Raw genomic sequence first — 18,647 nt, 5'->3', positions numbered from 1 at the left:
AGTTACATTTACCTAGACCAATCTTTTCGGATTGTTTTAATTTTAGAACTTTACTTATAATTTTCTAAAGTCTCAAAACTGAATACTGAATAGTAATATTATTTATGTTAAAAATGAATTGAAAGTAATATATTATATATATTGATAATTTTATAATTAAGAGATATACATTACTTTTGGTAATTTTATAATTAAGATATTTAAAGCCAATTTATTTAGTAGGTAAATGATGTCACTAGTTGTAAGTTTATGTACGAGGAAAGAATTGAGCCTCAATCTTTAATTAAAAAACTATAAAATTCAAATTACTTGTACTAGCATTAGAAAATTTAGAATTCGACAATGATACCCCCAAAATAGAGTAATACTCATTTATTTTATATTCAAATTAGTAAAGAAGAAAGGGTGAAAGGTGCCAAATATAGTGTATGATTACTGTAAAATTTATAGCGAAAAGGAAACTCAATATAAAGTGAGATCCATGATCTTAACCTATGTACAGTGAATACTAGTAGATATGGAAAATGTTTTAGGCATGGCGATAAGAGGGTTTTCTCTTTCCTCTAGTACACACTCTTCTGATACTCGTGCTCACAGAAAATTCCTCCAAGATCGTCACAAGCCTCTGCACGAAATACCCTGCAAACACGTACGCAAAGCTTATCCACAATGTTTGGATTCTCATCCACAAATCTTAAACATGTATCATAATTATTTATTGTTTTTGGTATGTTTTGATATGAAAAATCGTTAAAATGTGTAGAATACAAAGACTCACTAAAATTTATAAAATTGATTAAATAGAGAAGATGTAGATGTTACGTTTTGGGATCGTTGTATTCAAGATACTCTCTCTCAACGTTCTCTGTAGCAGCTCGTGGTGCCTCGTTCTTGGCCTGAGGCTGCAGCCTGGCTTCGGGGTACATCTCTGCCAAGCACGCTTCCCCTCCTACAGTTTCGCATGCTTCTGCCGGAAACACCCTGAAACACAAACAACCTTACCTCGTTATCTCATCTTACATGAACAAACACGAAGCGAGAATGTAGCAGGGAACACAAAATGCTCACGAGAACGCAGTGTTGTAGTCCACTGTGGAAGTGTCATACTCCACGGTCGCAACCTTCATTGGAGAGAGGCGATGTGGGACTTTCAACTTGGTGGGGAAGGTGGTGAGATGGGAGACACTCTTTGTGGGTGCCAAAGGCACAACGTTGGGGGCTGCCAAGGTTAGGGCTGTCTGCATTTTGGAGTTTGAGGTTTGGTTTATCTTTCCAGGAGCAGTGTTTTCAATTTATAGAGTGGAATGGGTGGAATGGAGGGAGATATTTGAGGTTTAGTTTAGGATAAGGTTGTTGTCTTCTGTATAGGGTTCCATCATCTCGAGATATTTATGTAGCTCTTGGACTTTTTTGATCATTGTAATATAAAAATATCTGCTCCACCTAGATTTTTATTCAGACCATTTTGTACACTTCTACACACATATTTCCAGCTGTTATTACTCTGACTAGGGTGATAGGGAGAGTGACTTGGTTAAGGTTGTAAGTGTTAATATAATTTACTCTAAATAATTGTTGGAAGGGTTTTGTCCATAAGTATATCTACTGGTTGAGCTAGTTTTATGTCGTCCTTTCATTATCTTACATTGTTTAGTATTTTTTTTCTTCATTATCTTACATTGTTTAGTATTTTTTTTTAATTAGTAAGGAAGCTAAGAATTAAAGAAATAAAAAACAACAATTATCTGTCTCTTGGAAAGGTGTTCAAAGAATCGACCTGAATAAGTAATGACAAAGTAGAGGAGTATGCGGACCAAATTAATAAGTAATCAACAAGAAAGACAATTTTTTTTCTTTCCAATTAGTAGGACTATCCAATTGTAGGAAGTAAAATTGATGATCTTATAAATTATTGTTGCATGAGAATGAGAATGAAAAATTTCAATTACTCATAGATAAGAAAAATAATAGTCACTAATCACAGTTCCAAGTTATATAAACTTCATGATAAATTATCATTCTAACGGTCTCAAGCTATATAAATTTCATGATAAATTACCATTCTAAAAGTGTGAAGATTGTGGTCCAATTCTAGGATGTAAAACGCTTAATCTTATAAATCATCGTTGCATGAGAATGAGAATAGAAAATCTTAATCACTCACAAATAATAGAATGATAGTTTAAAATATATGTCATTTTGACAATGTGAGTGAGGACTATGGTCTAATTGTAGGAAATAAAATTTTTGATTTTATGAATCATCACTATATGAAAATGAGAAATGAAAAATCTCAATTATTCACAAATAGCAAAATGACCTGGTAGTTATTGTCTCAAGTTATATAAATTTCATGATAAATCGTCATTCTGGAAGTGATTGAAGATAATGGTCCAATTGTTGGAAGTAAAACTCCTAATCTTATGAATCATTATTTCATGAGAATAAAGAATCTCAATCACTCACAAATAACATAATAATACTAATAACTACAGTCTCAAGCTATATAAATTCCACGATAAATCGTCATTTTGAAAGAGAGTCAGGATTATGGTCCAATTGTTGAAAGTAAAACTCCTGATTTTATGACTTATTTTTGCATTAGAATGAGAATTTAGAATCTCACTCATAGATATCAAAATGATAGTCCAAGCTATATAAATTCCATGATAAATGTTATTCTAAAAATGTGAGTGAGGACTATAATTCAATTGCAAGAAGTAAAATCCATGATCTTATAAATCATTGCTACATGAGAATGAGAATAGGGAATTTCAATCACTCACAAATAATAAAATGATAATCAACAACTACGGTCTCAAACTATATAAATTTCATAATATATCTTCATTATGGAAGTGTGACAGAAGACTATGATCCATCATAAAAAGTAAAATTCTTGATTTTATGAACTATGGTTACATGAAAATAAAAAATCTCAATTACTCGTAAAAATCTGAATTACTCATAAATAATAGAATAATAATAAGTAGACACAACCTCAAACTATATAAATTTTATAATAAATCGTTATTAGCTCCGCTTGGAGAATCGTAGAAAACCCACAAAAATCCGTGAAACTTGTTAGCCACCGACCTGCACTATCTCGGATTACCATGCCTGACAAATCTGAGTTTCGTTGACAGCTTCCATTTGTATTGCTGTTAAAGAAACTCGGAATTGTCAACCTTTAGTAGTAATATCCGTGTTTAGCATGTGTTTAATAAAATTAAAGTTGGGATATATCTTGTTCCTTTCTTCAAGTAGGCTTTCCATCTTGATTCTTACCTGATTTCTTCCTCCGTGGAGTAGGGCAGGGGAATACTGCATGCATTAAAAGTGATAGGCTAATGTGTTACGTGTAAGATCATTTTTAAGGATGAATACAGCGGAATAAAATGCCAAATTTGTGTTTGCTGATGGATAACTTAATTAAGGTATTCATTTCATACGAAATTGTTTTCTCGTTTGCAAAAAATATGGAAATAGATTGTGCCTTCCACATTGTACGTTTGGTTGTAAAACCAACTTAGATAAATAGGTGGACAGATAAACAATACTGTTTGGTCTCGCGTATTCATGTTTTTGAACTGCTAAAGGAATGCATTTAGAGCATCTCCTGTATTATTTATCTACAAAACTTTATAATTGACAATGTTTAATCAGATAAATTCATACTTGTTTAAAAGGATTTTAATAAAACTTGCATTCGGATGGAAACAATAATATATGAACGTTAATACAGCTGCATAGAGACATTATTCTTCCCTCAAACCAAGTCCGTCCAAATTACTTAATCCAAGTTATCTGCAAAAATTCACTAAAACAGTTCTCTAAATAATCACGCAAATTCCACTTTTAAAGATGTGCTTGAATAGTCATCCAGTTCAGTGAATGCGACTTACCATAGAGACCAAGATTCACATTGGAAGAGTATTAGAAAGTAGGAACAGACTGAAACGGGTAAACAAAAACACACTAAACGTTCAAGTAGAACGATAACAACTATTAACCGAGCATTAGAGCAAACAAGTGAAAAGGCAAAGTCAAGCAATAAGTTTATGCAAAGAAGCCCAAAGAGGACGCAATAGCAAGATGAACAAAAGAGAAAAACATGAATAAAGGGGAAAAAAATTAGCGACAAAATAAACACTCCTGAAAATCATTTGAAAACCACTTCACAGAGCAGCTGACTATCACCTTTCATATATAATCTTGTGATTAAAAATGTTTTCTGCCAACATTTCTTTGGCCAATTAATACATTATAAAAGACAGACATCTATCATACTAAGGACTAAGCACTGTCCATTCCAAACCTGAATAAATGTTACAACAAACTTCTGAGGTCAAAATTCATGTGTTGTGATTTCTAGACCCCTACCATCTGGATCGGTGAAATTATGCATATTGACTTCCTCATTTTCACTTGGTGTTGATATTCTGCTCTGATAACTGCAATAAGTGAAGAAGCAGAACGACTGTTGAATTTGATGAGCTATGTCAGCAGCTGCCAGAAAGTAGCTTCATCCCAGGTTCCATTTAGAAGACAGTTGGGTGTGATCCGAGAATAACAATAAACAACAAAGACACCATTTATTTACACCTCAGATTTTAAGGAATGTCTCACACAGACTAAATCATCCAACCTATTGCCATCCATTTTATATATAGAGACCCCATGCATCTGGTTATAATGATCCTGTGCTTCTTTCCTCAAACTCTCAAAAGGCATGACTTCCCATTTACTATAATTTGAATATTTCCTGACATCACTCATGTCTGGTGATCTTGAGACAGGTCCACTTTTGTCTGGATCCACATTGCCCCACACCTTACAATTGCCAAACTGCCCCAAATCACCACCTTGACCGGTTTGACTCTTTCTCAAGTGCAAAGCTGCTGCATGTGCTTGACTTATCATGTCTTTACTAGGTATATCTGCCCAGTCTTCCCTCCTCTTAGATCTCATGGGGGAGTGAATCCTGATTACCTGACAACAAAACCCAAAGCCAAAAACATTATAAAATGCACACTATATATATATTCGATGTTATGTGGAAATTTATAATTAATATAAATACCCCAAGGCATTCTAGAAGTTGGTAGTATGCTCTTCCTTGAAGTGGATTGTGTCCCTTCCTAGGCTTAGAGAAGTATCTTGTCCTATAAGAAATAAATGAAAAAAAGGAAGATAAAATGTCTGAAAGTATAGCATCACAACCTTACATGAACAAAATAAATAAACAAATAATTTAAAAGTGAAGATTTGGAGTATCAGTGACAGAAACACCAGGAATATAATATAATAAATGATCAATATCAAAATAGAGAATCCACCATTCGGTATATCCTGGATCAAAAGTGAAACCATATATATCAATAATATCACACATGGAGAGCGCTAACTCAATAGATTTCATTCCAGTTCCTTTCGCACCTCGACGTAGTACAATTCCTTGGAAGAGATAGACTGGATTTGGTATAGTCGGTCATAAAAGGTAGTTCAAAAGATGTGAATAAATCTATCCTAGTAAGTATCCAGTTGCTCCCATCTGTATTGAGTACATATACTAAAAAGCATCCAATGAAATAGTTATCAAAGAATGTGTTCACACCTTTATAACTGCATTGATTTCTCTGTGCGTCAGACTTTTGATTATGAGTACCTCAGTGTCTGCAAAGAACAAAAATTTTAATCCTCTCATTATATACATATCATGAACTAGCAGATACTAATAGAATTTGGTTTTAGGGCCTAACTCAATCCCACAAAACTGATTATAAGGTAAGGACCATCCAAATTTTATAAGTTTTATTTAAGTCACATCTCTAATTGATGTGGGACTAAACCACAACTCTTGAAGTTGCCATTAAGGCAGCTCCCAAAGAGTCTGCATCTAAGGCGGGCAAGGGGTAACTGCAATTACGGCAGCTTTCTAACTAATACAAGGGAAAAAATAGGATTAAAATCTCATAATGTCTAGTGAACTTCTACTTCCCAAGTCTTGAGCAATTACCAACCAGTTGATCCCCACAAATCTGAGCTACTAGATGCCAGATACCCAGCCAATATATTAATATATTTGTTAACAAAGTTACAAGAATCTAACATATTACAGGTTTATCATTATAGCAATTTTTATAATTATTTATTTAATTTTATTTGCTAACATATTACTAATTGCTGTTTACTTGTTAATAGATTAATTTTAAATTTTTTTTAGGTTTATAGGTCAGTCTTCCAAATTCAGTTTGGTCAATTATGAAGAGCAAGAAAAAATACCTGTAATAAAAATCTAAATTCTGAAATATGAATTCAAGTAGATAGGGTTAGTTGTGTTTGGCTACACTGTTTTATTGGTTAAAATTGAATAGCATCTTCCACCATCCAATTTTCAAAATTATGTATTTTTTTGTAAATGAGAACGAGTTTTGGCACTACAGTTAGGTAGCTTGTGACTTGAAGCTCACAGGTTCAAATCTGGGAAATAGCCTATCTGTTTGCAGGGATAAGGCTGCATACATTTACTTTCTCTAGATCCCATTAGGTGGGAGCATATAGCACCGTGCAAGTATTTTTTTTGCAATTGATTTAACAAGATCATTTGTAATGTTAAAATAATTGGACATACAATAACATTAAGATTGTATACATTTTAAAAAATGTATATATGTTAATTGTATGATGATGCTGAATAACAAAAGAATAACATTTTACAACACTGCTGGAGGACATGAAAACCATGAATGCAAAAGTATAATTCACATAGAATACGAATTAGAAAGGTTAGTAAAAAACCAAACATATTGCAAGAAAATTACAGAAGTTGAGTTATCAATAAATTATCAGGTAACAAAAGATGGGTATAAATTAAAGCTATATTTCATAGTGTATATCCACTTCACCACTTGTAAATGATAGATATAGTGAATAGATTCTCAATACAACTAATGTGACATTGTGATCCAAAATTTCAAAAGTTAGTTTTCAATGAAGTTTGATATTTTTGTTTAAATAGCATATATAATAATAACTTACCAGACCCATTTAGAATAGGGACCATGTTACGAGCAGCACCTCGTACAACTAGTCGGAAATCCCTCTTAAGACCAACATATTTGGCATATTTCTACACAATCCATAAAGAGACAAGATAAGTATCGCAATTTTTCTTTAAATAGTATATCAGATAAAATGCACCATATGCTTTAATACTCTATATCACTATGACATCTTGTACAGAAGAAAAAAAATAATGGTTGGAGATTACACAGCAACAGGTGGTCAGTTTCATCTATGCTTGGATAAACTAACAGGATATCAAGACAACAGAAATTGTAAGAAGAAATTATAAAAAATTTAATGACTGAGAAAATTTGCTCCATTATGTATGCATGGGTTAACAGTTTCACCTCATTAACAGGGGCCTCATTGTCTCGAAAAACAGCATCATGACTATCAATTTCTTCGCCAAATTCTGTCTTTAGAAGGTCCCCAGAATTCCCAACAACAGCACAAGTACGAAACTGCCGTGGATGAAATGGGGGCTTTGCAGGTAACAATATATTGAGGTTCTCTTCACAAAGAGTCTTGTTAGTGCACTTCTTTGTCCCCCAACAAGAAGCAAAACCATCACCACATTGTCACTCGCTAACCAATAACACATGCAATGTAACTACATCAGCATTGACAATAAAAAACAGGAAACAAGTAAGGTTTCAAGATCCATACAATTGCGCTATCCTTAGTGGAGCATAATCCATCCAACCACCAGGGCGAGCATCAAGATACTCTCTGGTCAACACCGTAGTCATGTTCCGATACTGCAAAATCTCAACACTTGTAAATATTCATCCGGAAAATACAACTTAACCAGGACAAAAGGGATGACGTGACAATGCACCTGTTCCCACAATAGGATTGTCTCACACACATCATAATGGTACTCCAAATCCTCAAATTTGTTAAACTGCGTATTGTACTGCAATCATTGAAACATGGAAAACAAAAAAATCAGCATTTGACTATTCTTATAATTTGGGTTTTGGACCTAACTAAACTCTAAAAACTAGCTTAAAATATGAGAAATACCACCACTTATAAACGCTATTTTATCCATATCAAAGGTCAGCATAGAATTTCCAACACACACCCTTTACACCAAAGTTAGGACATTTGAAGGTCGCCAAATAACCAATTGATAGTGAGTGACTTGATAGGCCAACAACAACAACTAGAATAGACTAATTAAACTCTAATATCATCTTATAATTTAAATTTTAAGTCCAATGCAACCCCAAAAGCTAGCATAAGAGGTAAGTGCTACCCCTCACTTATACACATTATTTTAGCAACATCAGTAGCCAATGTGTGATCTCTAACATCTTCCGATGAAAACTGAATCAAATAAGAGAACTGAGTACTCCAGAGACAGAACGACATACCCAAGTGCTGTTGGTATCTTTGGGGTATTTAAGGATCAATTTGCAATGATCAACAACATGTGCAGTGAGTCCAAGCCCCCTGTTATCCTGTTTCAATTCCCAACCTCAACCTCAGCAACATCTTCCGACATCTAAATTTTTTTTTATAATAATTATTAAATAAAAGACAAAGCAGTTAATTGAGAAATGATTAGACACATCAGATCCAAGAGTTACAACACAGTGCTGAACAGTGGACTGGAAGTTAGACAAGACGCGGATTGTTTCGGAGTTGCGATCCGAATAGAGAGAGCCTGAAAACGCGAATTGGGGTGAAAATAAAGAAAACGCGAAGGGGAATTGGAATTGGAATGGTTAGGGCGAATACCTGCGAAGAAAGAGGATTGGAGGTAGAAGAGGAACAGGGAGAAGAATGCAGCCGCACACACCAGATACAGAACGGTGGGTCTCCGGTTAACGGAGGGTACTTGCTTGTGCGGCCTCATTGGAGAGAGAGAGAGAGAGAGAGAATGTGACTTAGTTATCGGAAACGACGACGTTTTCTGCTCTGATGAACATTGCCGACATTCTTTGCCTCAGATTTGAGATGTTCTGATTTCTGAACGGACCTGATGCCAAAATTTTTAATAAAGTCCGGTGGAGCTGTGATTCAAGTTATCTTTCTCCATTTTTTAGAATATAAAGTGAAGGTTAGAATTGTTGGTAGAATTTCATACAACAACATTTTCTAAGTAATATTTTTACAAAAATATCAAGTTATTTTTTATGACATTTGTAAATCTATTTTTTTTTTTGTTTAAATCATTTTAAAATTTAGAAAATACTCTTAATAATATTAAAATAAATCAAATACTTTCTTTTTATATTTCTTGAAATAATATGTTTTTAATATATTATTTATGTGAATATGATTCCTAAAAGTACATTATTCTAAGAAATAAACACTTTTAAGTATGTTAAGAGTTTGATTATCTAATTTTGAACAATTTATTTGGTCTGATCTTTTTTCAACTTTTTTTTTCCTTAAAAGGAAAAGTTTGGTCAAACACTTTTTTTTTTATATTAAAAGCTTTAAAAAAATTAAGCTAAATTTTGAAAGCAAATAGCTTTTGATTAAGATAATAGGAGCAACTTTTCTATGTCTCAAGTAGAGTTTGTTTATATAGTCTTTTCTTTGAATCCTAATGAAACCAAAATTATCATATTTTAAAATTCTCGCTAATTTTTATATTTTTGTTGTAACCTCATCTTACTTTTTGCTTGGATTTGTACACTAGAAGTCCAAATACTTGTCAATTCAATTAAATCATATTTAATTTAGATAGATATATATGAATAAAGAAATAGCAAGAAAGAAAGATATCGGAATACACCTTAATATCATTCATGGCAACCAAAATGACATTTATTTAGTTTGACTACATAGTAATAAGACTCATAATTAGGGCCTAAATTATTAACTATATTGGATTAAAAAAACCTATGGTTTTCAAAGGGATTTTGGGGTAACGGGAGAACTTGGTCTAATTGGGGGGTAATCTTTAAAACCCATCATCCTTTTTCCTTCTGATTTAGAGGTTGCAGGATGACTTGGTCCTGTTGGGGGATAATCTTCAATGTTCATTACCATTCTTCCTTCTAATTTAGAGGAAATAGGATGACTTGGTCCTGTTGGGGGGTAATCTTCAATATTCATCATCATTCTTCCTTCAGATTTTGAGGTAATGGGATGATTTGGTCCTGTTGGGGGGTAATATTCGATATTTATCATTGTTCTTCCTTCTGATTTTGAGGCAATAGGATGACTTGGTCCTGTTGGAGGGTAATCTTCGATATTCATCATTGTTCTTCCTTTTGATTTTGAGGCAATAGGATAACTTGGTCCTGTTGGGGGATAATCTTCAATATTCATCATCATTCTTCCTTCTGATTTTGAAGTAACAGGATGACTTGGTCCAGTTGGAGGGTAATCTTCGATATTCATCATTGTTCTTCCTTCTGATTTTGAGGCAATAGGATGACTTGGTCCTGTTGGGGGATAATCTTCGATATTCATCATTGTTCTTCCTTCTGATTTTGAGGCAACAGGATGACTTGGTCCTGTTGGGGGGTAATCTTCGATATTCATCATTGTTCTTCCTTCTGATTTTGAGGTAATAGGATGACTTGGTCCTGTTGGGGGATAATCTTCAATATTCATCATCATTCTTCCTTCTGATTTCGAAGTAACAGGATGACTTGGTCCAGTTGGAGGGTAATCTTCAATATTCATCATCATTCTTCCTTCCAATTTTGAGGCAATAGGATGACTTGGTCCTGTCGGGGGGTAATCTTCAATATTCACCATCTTTCTTCCTTTAAGTCCTTCCTTCATGTCAACCAACTCTTCCTTATTCCTAAAGTTCATGCTCAAATCTTTCTGCAAATTAAAAAAGATCACAATTGTATTAGACTTAGATAATAATGCACATAACCAAATAATGTATACATTGCTACACTATTACCTCATATGAATAAGGAAAAATAACAACCTCTATATATATATATATATATATATATATATATATATATATATATATATATATATATATATATAACATTGAAATCTTAATGGATGAAAAGTTTATAACTATGAATATACATACATTTTTTTTAATCTTTCATATGAACTTTATATAAAATGTAGCATTAAATATATTTTTAATTTCTAAACTTTTGTCATTTTTTTGTTTTTAGTCCTTGAATAAATTTTATTTGATTTTAGTTTATGGAAGTTTTCTCCATGAGAATTTTTTTTATGTCAAGGACCAAAATGTTAATAGAGAAAAAACTTAAGAATTAAAAGTGAAAATCAATAAAAGTTTGAAGACTAAAGTTAATAAAAAAAATTATTCAATAAAAAATTTGATAAAAATCAATAACTAAAAACGTATATAACCCTAAAATATATTATAAGATATAATAACTTATTTTTGTACTTGTTTATAATAAATTCATGAGAATATATATATATATATATATATATATATATATATTTATTTATTTTGAAATCTTTAAAGATATGTTTTAGTCCCTTAAAAAAATTTAATCAACAAGGAGAAAATTGATTCTACCATTTCTAAAACAGCATAAACATGTGCTTTGGAAGTTATTTTTCCTTTTGTTTTCTTATTTAACACAAATAAGATAAGTGTTAAAAAGTTAAGAATAAAATCTATAACCAAGATAACAACAATAAGAAAGCCTCTTCTATATGGATCACAAGACCAAGGTAAGAAAAGGGGAAAATGGGATGGGACAACACAAATAGAAAGAAAAATATTACCTTAACATGACCATCTACCATTGATGGATCCACTTTCCAAGTCATAGGGATTCCTACATTATTCACAAGATATATCCTTAAGTTCTATATGTAAATTACAAACAAACCAAAAAGGTTACATCAAAGCTCTAAAATATCAAGATCCATGAATCTTACTGTTGCATGAGTAACAATCAAATAAACAGCATGAAAGACATAGAACAATTAGAAGTTTGTGGATGGCTATATTTCCCATGATTTCAAGATGGGTTGATACAAAGAGAAATATGATATGGTAGTAAAAGATTAAAGCAGAGCAAATTTGTTGACTAAGGATAGCAAAAAGGCCCTTTATATAGAATATTAATGGTAGCTATAAATTAAAGACTAGCTGTTACATATTGAAAAAAGAATAAAGTAGTGTGAACGATATGTTAAAAATAAACTTTTTTTTATAGATAAGATTAAAAATGTAAAAAAATTAATATTCATTCATAAATAAAATGTATTATTTATTTTGTAGTCAACAATAACTTTATTGAAAATCATCAGAAAAATTAGTAATTAACTCTATCACTGCAATATAAATTTTATATTACAAAAAAAAATAGTATACAAAATGCGTTATCATTCAACTTTTATCTTTATCATTTTTTAATAACTCTAAAATTTAATATTCTAATTTAAAAATAGAAATGATTTTAATTTGAACCGACAAATTTAGTGTGTGTTTGGTTTAGATTTTCAACGTGATTTATCATGTTAGAATGAAAGCTATCAGTTCTAGCTTTTACGTTTTAAACGTGATTTTTGTTTTGATTCAGGTTTTGAACGTGTAACCATACACACACTTAAATAATCCCAAGCGTGTGGTTCAGCGGTAGGAGTTAATCCACGCTTAAACAAGGTCAGGGATTCGAATCTTGTCTTGTGTATGCAGCTGCGTTAAATCTTGGGGCCAACTATCTCATCCTTTGAGGTGCCTCCAACGTAGCGAGGAGATTAGTCACTGCTATCGGCGGTGGATACTCCAGGAACGACAAAAAAAAACACACACTTAAATGATAACTTTTATTCTTACACTACAACGAAATTAGTTTATAGTGACACATTTTATAATAACATAATATTTTGTCATTAAAAATTACTTTTATCTATAATTATATTTTTATAATTGTTAAAAAGTGAATTTATAAATTATATATACATAATATATATGTTGAATTTTATTCAAAATTAATAATAAAATTGTATATAAATATATATTAAATAAATATATACTTACAAGAATTTATAATGACATTTTTTATATGTCATTATAATAATATTTATTGCAGTATTATATTTTTTTATAACTTTAAAATTTAATATTTTAATTTAAAACTAGCAATAATTTCGGTTTGAACTGACAAATTTAAATAGTAACCTTTAACTTTATCATTTTTTATAACTCTAAAATTTAATATTTTAATTTAAAACTAACAATAACTTTAGTTCAGACCGACAAGTTTAGTTGATAAGTTTAGATGATAAATTTTATTTATATAATTTTTTTATAACTCTAAAATTTAATATTTTAATTGAAAACTTGTAATAATTTTAGTTCGGATTGAGAAGTTGCATTAAACATCAACTAATTTTAAAGGATAAATTATACTTCTAGTCAATTATTTTATTTTTAAAATTCATTTGTCATTTATATTTTAATAAATTTATTTTGGTTTTTTTATCTCTTAAATTTGGATCAATTTGGTCATTCTAAAATAATTAATATTTTCAATTTTTTAACACAATTTTGAGATTTAAACCTTAATTTGAAATTTAAGAGACTAAAACATATTTGTTTTAAATTTGAGAGAATAAAGACATATTTAAACCTTAAAATAATATATAAAGTTGTTACATTAAATGAGCTTGAATAAAATAATGTATACCATTAAATAGCCATAAGTATAATAGTTAATAAAAATTATAATATGAACATGTTTGACCAAACGATATACCAAAGGCGATACAATGTACCGTAATTTTTATCTTTGTCATTTCTTTTGAAACTTTATGATATAATATTTTAATTTAGAACAAACACAAATAATATAGGATTTGATTCGAATTTGCATTTTTGATGATGCAAGTTTGACATCGTTGACTATAAAATCCTATTTTGGTGAGCATATTTATTTAAGGGGATTCCTTTACGCTAAAGATGAAATTCTTTTAATAGATATCTATTGACCCTTAGTTTAGCAAGTAAAGTCTTGGATCAAATTAAATATTGCTAAACCTCGATTAATCACTAAGTGGATAGTGTTTTAGTTTGATGATTCCTAGCATGTCATTGACCCCCTACTCAAAAGTTATGGGGTATCATCTCTTATCTACCGGTAGCAATAATCTCACATAATGGTATATTTTACTATATGACAATTTTTTTAGTGACCATTTTTAAGCATAATAAAAGAGCTAGTAATAATCTCAATTTGAACAGACAAGTTGGTTTAATAATCATGTGTATTAAAGACTAAATTATATTTTTGGTCATTTATATTATTTTTAATATTTATTTTAATTTATCATTAATAAATGTATTTTATTCATTATAGTTAAATTTGGTCAATTTGGTTCTTCTAAAAAAAATATTTTAAATATTGTGAAATAATTTTAAATATTTTTATTTATTTATTTAAGACATTAAACATATCTCATTATGTTTACTTCCATGAAAACTATTTAAGACAATTAATGTTCAGACAAATTTTTTTTATAAATTTAGTGAAAATTCACATGAAAATATATCTCATGAGCATCAGTGAAACACTAAGATAATGAATTTTTTTTTATTTTAATTTTCTTATTACCGATGAAACTCATTTTCACGTGGATTCCATTATATTTATCATTTTTTTTTCAAACATCAAATGTGTTTAATAATTTTAATATAAGTGAATTTAATTAAATAATTTTCACATATTGAATCAATCAAAATAAAATATTAAATTGTATCACAAAATTATAAATGATCACATTTTAAAAGGATCACAGTGACCCATTTAAAAGATAAAGGATTAAAATATTTTTTAAAAAACAAAAAAAACTAAAATAAATCTTAAAAATATGATAAAATCAAAAGTATAATTTAATCATTGTCAATAAAATCAAAAATCTTAAATACATCAATTATCATTCTTAATTAACTTAAATTAATCCTGTAACGTAGTAAGTATTTTAGAAGGCCATGGGTGATTTAGTAGTTTGGAACGAGCCGTTCTCAAACTGGAACAGGTTGTTCCAAACTACTAAATAGACATATGAATCTTGGATTGGAACGGGTCGTTCCAAAATGGTAATTGTGAGTTAAATTCAACTCCAGAACGGGCCGTTCTAGACATGCCAGAACGGGCCGTTCTAGTTTCAGAATGAGTCGTTCTGCATGTGAATTTTACACATGATGAAGGAGGCCAAAATGGGTCGTTCCAGATTTGAAACGGGCCGTTTTGGCTACTTCAGACTTCTATAAATAGAGGTTGTGCAGTTGAGGAGAAGGAGAGGTTTTTAGAGAGAAGTTTTAGAGAGAAGGACTCTGAACTAGGAAGCATGCTTTGGGTGGATTGAAGTTCCGGGTTGAGCTTCGGAAAGGAAATTCTACTTCTTCTCAAGTTCTTGGCTATTCTGAGCCAATCTTCAGGTAAGGGAAGCTAGTTTGCATGTTGTTTGGTTGTATGTGAGTTTAGGAACTCATATGGAGTTGTATAATTACATTGAGATGTATGATTAGTAGAAAGTGAAATGAAGAGATGCATGTTGAGTATAGTGAAGTTGTTTACAAGTTGTGTGTTGATCTATGATATTGTTGAAGCATGTTGAAATTAGGTTGATAAAGTTGTTATATGTTATGTGTGGACATGTTTATGTTGTGAAATATGATGAGATGATATAGTTGAAAGTTGTGAAGTGCATGATGATAATATTGTGAGTTGTGAGAAGCATGATGTGAAGCGTGTAGATGTGTGTGATTTATATAGATGTTATTAGTAGACTATGTTGTTAAGTTGTTAGAGAAGAGTTGTATGTTGCTATAAAGTTGTATGTTGTGCCATGTGTTCAAAAGATATTATTTTATGATGATTGAGTTGTAAATTATGAGTTGAGCTAATAAGCTGTTGAGTTGATTGTTTTGTTTAAAGTTGAAGTGAGATGTTGTGTTGTTAAAATGTGTTGTTAAACAGCGTTGACGAGTTTTTGTGCTGATAAACCATGTTGTTTAAGTTGAAAGTTGATTGAGATGATGAGTTGAAAAGTTGTACGTTGTTTAAGTTGTTGAGTTGAGCTGTGCTGTTGAGTTGTAAGCTGATTAAGATGTGATGATGAGTTGTTGATCACTAGGACTAGGGGAGATATTTTCGAAGTTGCTCATTCCATTGTGTGGATTGAGATAGTTGTGGTGCTCTGAGAGCCCAATTTGTTGAAAAACCCTCCTTGGGGAAGTTGTCCCTTGGAGTGGACGTTGTGTTGTTCTCCTCTAGGACTTAGTTGATCCCGTGTGTGGGCAAGGTCGAGGCACACGAGTACAAAGCCACCACGGTATAGGGGCCAGGCCGAGCTATACGGATTACAAGCGGCCAGATGTTTAATGTTGTAAAGTTGTTATGGTGTCTATTGTTGTAAAGTTGAACAGTTAGGGACATATGGTAAAGATATATGTCCTATGTTGAGATACATAGTACTAAGGTGATAAGTTGAAAGTTATTTTAAAGTTGGATCCCTTAGTACTGTGGGCGGCATGGAAGTAGTCGATCCATGTCATGGTTGAATGACCAATTTGAGTAAGGTATCTAGTTAGAGATGTAGTCTTTGACTAGGTACTGGAGGGTGCGTGGTACTTGGAGGACAGTGGGTGGGCTAACTCCATATGTGGATTGGTGATGCTAGCCAAGGCCATGGTAGGCTCATACCCAAACCCTTCTGTCTTGACAGTAGTACTGGACCTCCGAGTCTAAGTGGCACACCTGAGTAATTGCCTATTGTTATCTATACCTGGTTCTCTTCAGAGTTCCTAACGATGTCCTATACCTGACCTGGTTGAGATAGGTCAAACGCTAGATTCGGTAGGGTTTATACCACCTAGACTGATCAACCTCAGTTGTTGGAGATCTCCGAGTTGAAATGCGTGACGACACATAAGTTGTTGATGAGTTGATTTGTTGTTGATATGAGTTGTACATATGTTGTTGTGTTGTTAAGTTGTGATTGTGCTATATGTTGATCCTGTTGAGGATGATGATAGTGTTGTTATGTTGTAAGTTTCTTTTAAACATGTGTTGTTGAGAGATGTGTAATACATGTGTTGGTTGTTGTTATGATGAATATGATAACAATTCCAATGGTTTGTACAGTAGTTGCGTTGAAGTGTTGATACATCGTTGATATAATATATATGTTGTTTGTCTTATGTGTCGGATGGGAAGATGATTATATAGTTGTTGTATTGCATATTAAATTATTATGAGTTGTTTATTGTCTCTAGCTTACCCTTGCATGTTTCCATGTGGTTTGGACTGCGATGATCATACGTTGTATGGGAGCAGGGCATGGATAGGTTGGGAGATAGCTGCTAGAGGCCACAAGAGGTGCCTGAAGATGAATATTTTTTTGTAGGCTACCTTATAGTAGCATATTTTGGTTATATACAACTAGTTGTTGTTGGTTGCTTGATTAGCAACTTGTGTTGTAAATATTTTATTATACTATTTTAGTATATATATTTCAATAGTGTGTAGTGTTGTTTCGTAGTGTGACGGTCACAGCGGGTCGTTACAAATCCTGTAAAAAATTAACTTAAATCAATTATTTTTTAGTCATCAATATACTAAAATAATATGAACCAGTTCTCATTTGAATTAGCATTAAATCACCAAGACGGCAAGACTACAATAAAATGTAATGCTATTTCATTAAATAAGCTTGAACAGGAAAATATATTTTGTATTTGACCAAGATTTAGTTAATATATAAAAATTGTTGTATTAAATGGGCTTGAATGAAATATTATATATATATATATATATATATATATATATATATATACTATTAAATAGACATGAGAAAAATAATAAATGAAAGTTATAGTATGAAAATATTCAGCTAAGCAGTATATCTAGTTGTACTGCCCATACCAAATACCGAGTTCCACGTCGGCCCATATTGCGCTAACACGCATGCAGGCCCATGGTCGACAAGGCCTGTGGCCAATGTTGGGCCGACTTCAAACCTACTCTCGTCTAAACGGAGAAAAACCCTAAAATCACCAAGGTACGCCTGCTATAAATACAAGACATCTACACTATCAAGCACTAACTTAAGCATTGGAGTCTCTTTTGCAGGTACTAACCTCATCTTGGAGCATCCGATGCACCAAGCAAAAGAGGCTCACCGATCTTGCCAAGCAGATTGTTCCCCTCAACCAATCTCAGGTAAGAACATCTGGCGCCCATCGTGGGGCCGATCAAGAATTCTCTCATCGGATAATCTTATGGTTTTCACCCAAAGCCATAACAGAAGAACGACAGACGAAGCAGGATAGAACGCCTCAAGAATGGACGGAGAAGCAACACTACGACGACTGATCAAGCAGGTCGACCAATTGCGGCAACAACATACCACCGACTTGGAAAACATGCGTACCCGACATGATTTTGATTTGGCAGTGGTGCGGGCAAAAAATGAGCGCATTCGCGCCCAACTTGTAACACCCCAAATTTTTTTAATAAATACAATGTTGTTTTTTTATATATATTTATTATAGTTTATTAAAAGGGGTTTTTATAAAAGATTGTAAGGGTTTTTAATAATTTAAATTAATTGTGAAAATTTTTGTAAAATTCTATTTTTACGCCGGA

At 31.9% G+C, this 18,647-nt stretch overlaps 3 protein-coding genes across 3 annotated transcripts; all 3 read right to left on the bottom strand.

Moving 5' to 3' along the window:
- Window positions 1-357: 357 nt before the first annotated feature.
- Window positions 358-1,286, bottom strand: CCL (CCR-like protein). The gene is made up of 3 exons (XM_020364290.3): window positions 1,069-1,286; window positions 823-981; window positions 358-639 (listed from the first exon to the last, which is right to left on the bottom strand). Exons 1-3 carry the CDS (start codon window positions 1,242-1,244, stop codon window positions 564-566), a joined length of 411 nt encoding a protein of 136 aa, XP_020219879.1. The 5' UTR covers window positions 1,245-1,286; the 3' UTR covers window positions 358-563.
- A 2,876-nt stretch (window positions 1,287-4,162) lies between these two features.
- LOC109802595 (sialyltransferase-like protein 1) lies at window positions 4,163-9,108 on the bottom strand. The gene is made up of 11 exons (XM_083072270.1): window positions 8,815-9,108; window positions 8,664-8,740; window positions 8,448-8,534; window positions 7,907-7,984; window positions 7,735-7,826; window positions 7,416-7,617; window positions 7,042-7,132; window positions 5,619-5,676; window positions 5,340-5,489; window positions 5,084-5,165; window positions 4,163-4,992 (listed from the first exon to the last, which is right to left on the bottom strand). Exons 1-11 carry the CDS (start codon window positions 8,930-8,932, stop codon window positions 4,600-4,602), a joined length of 1,428 nt encoding a protein of 475 aa, XP_082928396.1. The 5' UTR covers window positions 8,933-9,108; the 3' UTR covers window positions 4,163-4,599.
- Window positions 9,109-9,807: 699 nt separating this feature from the next.
- On the bottom strand, window positions 9,808-12,093 carry LOC109802889 (uncharacterized). Its single transcript, XM_020364298.3, has 3 exons — window positions 11,929-12,093; window positions 11,773-11,825; window positions 9,808-10,866 (listed from the first exon to the last, which is right to left on the bottom strand). Exons 1-3 carry the CDS (start codon window positions 12,005-12,007, stop codon window positions 9,937-9,939), a joined length of 1,062 nt encoding a protein of 353 aa, XP_020219887.2. The 5' UTR covers window positions 12,008-12,093; the 3' UTR covers window positions 9,808-9,936.
- Between the last annotated feature and the right edge of the window lie 6,554 nt (window positions 12,094-18,647).

The sequence above is a fragment of the Cajanus cajan genome, chromosome 4 (genome assembly GCF_000230855.2).
Source record: "Cajanus cajan strain Asha chromosome 4, NIPB_CcT2T_4, whole genome shotgun sequence".
Classification (NCBI taxonomy): Eukaryota; Viridiplantae; Streptophyta; class Magnoliopsida; order Fabales; family Fabaceae; genus Cajanus; species Cajanus cajan.
Note: the sequence above shows the minus strand (reverse complement) of the source record. Positions and strands in the feature narration are given on the sequence as shown.